The sequence below is a fragment of the Arachis ipaensis genome, chromosome B10 (assembly GCF_000816755.2).
Source record: "Arachis ipaensis cultivar K30076 chromosome B10, Araip1.1, whole genome shotgun sequence".
In the NCBI taxonomy this organism is placed as follows: domain Eukaryota; kingdom Viridiplantae; phylum Streptophyta; class Magnoliopsida; order Fabales; family Fabaceae; genus Arachis; species Arachis ipaensis.
Genome location: NC_029794.2, coordinates 26,091,933 through 26,097,691, shown reverse-complemented (window position 1 = coordinate 26,097,691; position 5,759 = coordinate 26,091,933). Strand labels below are relative to the sequence as shown.

General features: G+C 31.6%; 1 protein-coding gene across 9 annotated transcripts in view; it reads left to right on the top strand.

Annotated features, from left to right (window-relative positions):
- Positions 1-4,995, top strand: part of LOC107623969 (sugar transporter ERD6-like 6) — a 7,660-nt gene extending 2,665 nt beyond the window's left edge. The window contains exons 2-10 of one of the 9 annotated variants that reach the window (XM_021113385.1): positions 526-584; positions 1,311-1,373; positions 2,286-2,416; positions 2,930-2,989; positions 3,585-3,650; positions 3,728-3,814; positions 4,034-4,053; positions 4,453-4,530; positions 4,787-4,972. In XM_021113385.1, the coding sequence (XP_020969044.1) occupies positions 1,352-1,373; positions 2,286-2,416; positions 2,930-2,989; positions 3,585-3,650; positions 3,728-3,814; positions 4,034-4,053; positions 4,453-4,501 (435 nt within the window). In that variant the 5' untranslated portion in view covers positions 526-584; positions 1,311-1,351 and the 3' untranslated portion in view covers positions 4,502-4,530; positions 4,787-4,972. Of the gene's footprint in view, positions 1-525; positions 2,990-3,584; positions 3,651-3,727; positions 3,843-4,033; positions 4,054-4,452; positions 4,662-4,786 lie in introns of those variants that run through there. The other 8 variants (XM_021113387.1, XM_021113386.1, XM_021113388.1 and 5 more) reach the window with 8 other exon arrangements.

Genomic DNA, 5,759 nt, shown 5'->3' with positions numbered 1-5,759 from the left:
TAGGGGTGGCAATGGGTAGGGTAGGGTAGGGTTTGGAGTCAATCCTAACTCTATCTGTGGGTTGAGATTTTTATATAAACTCACCCCTACCCTACCCGCGGGTTGAGAATATCCCAACCCTAACCCTACCCGCGGGTACCCGACCCTACCCGCGGGTTACAAAAAATATACAACATTATTATATAACTTGATGATAATTTGAAATAGAACTGATTTTTATGTAAAAAAAAAAATTAAATTATCAATTAATAATTTTCTTTTAGTGGTTAAGGATCTTTTGCATTTAGTGAGAGGTCTTTGATTCAACATCGACTTAAAACATATTTTTATATAAGTATATAACATAAACATATATAGAGTGCGGGTTGGTCGGGTAGGGTTGAGGCTCAATCCACACCCTACCCGACCCGCACGAGAACCCTATCCGCATCCTACCCTACCCGCTACGGATCGGGTTGGCAACCCTACCCGATCGGGTGGGGTCGAGTTGGGTACCCGCGGGTAGGATACATATTGCCACCCCTAATTGTTATATTCTGGGATAAATCTTCATATTCACCTATCACGTATCACATATTGTAAGGGTACGTAGATTTTTTTTTCCCTCCTTGTTTCTCTGATTTCATTTTAATTTTACTAGCAATTCAATCAACCTCTATGCAGTTGTGCGATTTTCAATTCTTCATTTGCTCTTTCGATTTCTGGTTCAATTTTGTTCAATTTTTGTAATTGACGGTTTGGTGCATTTCAAATCTTATTTTTCTGGTTAATTAAATTCTCTTATTTCTTTTGAGTTTTAATAGCACTCAACATGTTCGATGAAATGCTTTAACCAAATTTCTAGTTGGTTTTACTATTTCTGGTTGGTAAAGTTTGCATACTAAATTCTCTTGTTTAATGAATGAATTGTTTGACTTAGAAGGACCAATTTAATGATAATGCCCTTGACTTATTCTAGTTCTTGCTTTAAAGACAAGTAGAATTTGATTCATGAACTTAGTGGCTGTTCCTTCATCTTCTCGCTGATTTTTTGTATCTAATTTTTCTAAAACTTAATTTCTGTGATATCTACTTTTGATGGATTGTCTCTCTATTTACTGTAGACATTTGTCAGCCAAAGCAAAGAAATAAAAAGAAAGAAAATAACTTAATTATGCTGTAAGAAATTAAGTTTTAGGCTTGTAGAGCATGATGGCAATAGAAAAATTTTATGGTACATATCTCAAACTAGTTTCTAAGCCTTAGTACATATCTAGGATTTTACTTTTATGAGGTATAAAAATCATTTTTGGTGTTATTTTGCAAAGCAGGAAGGAAACAGTAACCTCAAGGCTAAGGAGCCACTTCTTTAATGCATTCGTGCATACAGGGAGGTAAAATTACTATTATATGTTCTTTAACTCATTGAGCTTTGAATTACTTCTCTAATATATTTATATCAGCAATTTACATCTGATTAGTTATATGGCTAGAAAGTTATACTGTTTCAACTGATGCCTTCCATAAAATAGTGGTTAGTCTCTTTATGATTAAATTTTTGAGATTGGAAGCAATAGTGAATTGTCCTTTTATGGTTAAATTTTGTGGTTAGTCTATTATATTATTTTGCTACTGAATTACTTTGCTGTTGCTAGCTAACAGTAGGACATGATCATTTATCCACTAGCTAGTAAAATAGTCAATTTCAAACCATAAGTTTCAATAATTTCAAAACAGAAAATCTTAGCTATATATGTAAACTGAAATAAAATAATAAGGGCCAGGTGAACTAGAAAATTACATGTATATATCTTGGAATGTTGATAATTATTATAAAATAATAAATTAAACTTTTCCTTTTTAATTAAACTTTTTGGACTATTGTTTTTAATTTGTTCTTCATCTAGTTAACTAGTATAAAACTTAATTAACTTTCAGCCTCTTTCTTAATAATAATATATTCATTGGCCTGAATCTTTATAACAGTATTGATGACTTTTATAGGTTGCTTCCATGTCTTTTTCTTATTTTTTTAATAAGAAAACCAAGACTGCTTATTGTTTGGTCCCTAACAAAGGATCTTAAATCTTAAGATTTAGTATCTCATATTGCTTCTTTCTTGTTCGTTGGATTGGTATACTTTATTAATTATCGTCTCTATTTTTATTTGAAATAATTAATGTACAAGAGCTCTAAGGTCAGCACATTTAAATCAATAAATAATGGTTACCATTAGTATTTAGTAGTTCGAATTATACTTACTGTGAAATCTGTTCGACATGCCATCATCTTCTCTGCCCTCCTAGCAAACCTTTCTTCTCTTTCCCCATCACGAACAGAGCAGCTAAGTGAAACAATTATGGTTGAACTTTTGCATTTGTGTCTTTATGCATCTGACCTGTTCGACGAAATGCTTCGTCCATCTAAGGAAATCAAGGTAAACCTTTATGCTTATTCCTTTGAGTCTCTATCTTACTGTATGTTAAGTTTCAATTTTAAGGTTTGTGCAATCATGAAATTCTTATTCATTTGTTTGTAAACTTAATATTTGTCCTGCAATATAGTTTGAGAGTCATGAAAATGTAAAAGCTTTTTATGAGAAAGAATAAGGTGTACATATATTCCTAATTTATATGTTTAATTAATCCTCTGCTGCTGTGTGTAATAATTCTTTTGTACTTTTATTTTAATTCTTAAAAGCAAATCATTGTTTCTTATCCTAATAATAGGTAAGAGATATAAAGGTAGCATATAGGATTGAATTGAATAGGAAAGTTTATTATTACAATAGCTAACTAGTTTATTGTGTAATTGAAGTTCGAATGAACAAAACTTGAAACAAAATAGTAATGCAGACTTCAAACACGTTTGCTTTGCTTCATTTGATTTGGAGCTTTGACTATATTTAATTTGTTTTTTTATTTGGATTTGGAACTTTGACTTTTCCAAGTTGCTGAATCGATCTTTGCGAGAAAATGAAAGTCTAGTTCTCCATGGTGAAGCTCTGAAGGTCTGTTCTGTCACCCTACAGCTGTAATTCACTTTACTATGATTGATTCTTAGCTAGGTTTCGTGTATGGAAAAGAAAAATCATAAAAGGAAAAAGAAAATAATGAAGAAAATTTTATTTTAGATTGTAATTCTGAAATTGTGATACAGAGACATAGAAGCTTTATTGCTATATCTGAATTTGTGTATTATATTTATAATTTTTTTCATAGGATAGAATATGCTTGTCATTTTTTTGTTTGTTGTTGTTATTTAATAATATATTTATTACTATTATTAATTAATTATTCTACTGTTGGATCTTCCATTTTTTCTGTCTTGGAGTGCATTTGGCTCCATGTTAATATATGGATAAAAATTACTGTAAGGTAAAGAAAAGGGAACTCAAACTGGGACATTTGAAATTATTGTAGTTCATGATTTGTGGTGCAGTATCTGTTTCATTTGTAATTGGAAATGTACTCTCATGAAAGACTTTAGCTTTAATTGGTTAGTTTACTTCCCTATTTGAATGTTAATTCTGAAAAGATTAGAAATTGAAACTTAAGATACTATGCTGGAAGACTCAATAGGTTAGTGTTTGCACCTTTTTGCAGGCCTCATACCCACTTTTGTGTTGCTTTTGGGTCTTTTTTATCATTCCAGAGTCTCCTAGATGGCTGGTAAGAAACTAATTTTCAGTTACATTGTCATTCAAAAGTGAAAACATCAGAGAATACTGACCAAAAATTGACTGCAGGTGAAGAGAGACCGAGGAAAAGAATTCGAGGCAGCATTGAGAACACTTTGTGGAAAAGATGCTGATATATGTCAAGAGGCAGATGATGTAACTTAATTATACATTTGTATAGCAAGTAATCATATTTGAAAGATAATTACTTTATATAATTATTTTATTTTGCAAGTGTCTTAACGCATTTGATTTTGCTAATTTGTGGATATGATTTATTCCTAATTGTCACCTAAACCTTCCTCTTTGATTTACTTAATGCATTTGTGTGAGTTGAAATTGTCTTCTTACATGCTTGTTCTCTTTAATGTGCAGTTCTGGCGCTCTGCGAACAGGTCAGTCTCCCATTTTTCTCTTGTTCTTCTAGCATTTCAGCACAATTTCCTACCTTAGTTCTTCTACAAGATCTGTGTGATGAATATAAATCTCTTCTGCACATGTATGTATAAGGATGAAAAGACATCTCATGCCGAATTTTGTTGATATACACTTATATTTTTGTCTAATGTAATGATTCCTTCTGGTTTATATGAAATTCACCAACTTGATCTTGAAATTAAATGTGAGGCAGTTGGATAGTGCCCTGGTTGATAAAGAGAATCACATTGCCGCTGCTGGCCAAGTAGTGCATGATTTTAGGAAGCAATTGCATGTTTAGATTGTGTTTTGTTTTTCTTTCAAAATTAATTAACAGCTTGGTGCATAAATGGTCTATTGTAAATTGATTTATTCAGGAATAGAAGAAATTATTGTCACTTCGACTATAGAACGTGTCGCTATTGACTCTCAGAGGCCGGCAGATGACGTGCAATGTAATGCAGTTTCTCTAACTATGAAAGCGTTTTCAACATCAAAGCCAAGTAGCCTCAATAGTTGAATACTTGAAATCACTTAGAGCTGATGATGATGAATCACTTCTTTTTGGGTTGATTCTATCTTTTTGGTTGACTCTAACATCCTTGATAAAATTTTCATATTTATAGGTCAATTTGTTTAGAGTGTAATACTCAACAATTTGCTGAATTGACATATATTCAGTTTTTTCTTATTTTTTCTATATTATTGCAGGTATTAAAAGGAGAAGGCTTATGCAATTCAAAGAGGAAGAAGATGAACACCTTGAACTAAATGTTGTAGATCCCAGAGGGATTTTTCTTTATTTTTAGTTTTCTCTTATTTTTTATTTTATGTTTTGAAATACAATGTTGGTATTTTTGTGGAATTCTACTTTTGTGAAGGAAATTTTTGATATTATAGTATTTGTATACATATATATAAATTATTATTATTTACAATGAAAATAATTTTGGTAAAAATCAAACAAAAAGTGATGCTGCTATAAAGATTGTGGCATTTTTGAAATGCCACAAGTATTCAAAAATAAGAAACTTGATACCAGAGAGATTGGGGATGTTTATAGAAATTAGTAACATAGTGATGGTTTCAAACTGTCGTTCAAAATATTGTGATAATTTAAAAAGTCACAAAATATAAAGAGAAATTATCACATAATTTATTAACTTAGTGACGGTTTTAAGCCGTCACGAAATATAGTATAAAAAACACATTGACTAGTGTTACAAATTAGTGAAAAAATCGTCACAAATAATTTAGCGACACATCTTTCCAATGGTAGTCCAAAATTGTCACTATGTCATATGGCAATGCTAAAATTCGTGACACTTTTTTAACAGTTGCGAAAAAATTTACCAACAATAAAAGCCGTCACTAAGCGTCGTCAAAATACTATTTTATTGTAGTACATTTAAAATTTAAAGTGGGGGCACATAGGGATGGTAATACCACCCGAACCCGCGGGTACCTACNATAATTTAGCCTTTCCAATGGTAGTCCAAAATTGTCACTATGTCATATGGCAATGCTAAAATTCGTGACACTTTTTTAACAGTTGCGAAAAAATTTACCAACAATAAAAGCCGTCACTAAGCGTCGTCAAAATACTATTTACTATTTTAACATTTAAAATTTAAAGTGGGGGCACATAGGGATGGTAATACCACCCGAACCCGCGGGTACCTAC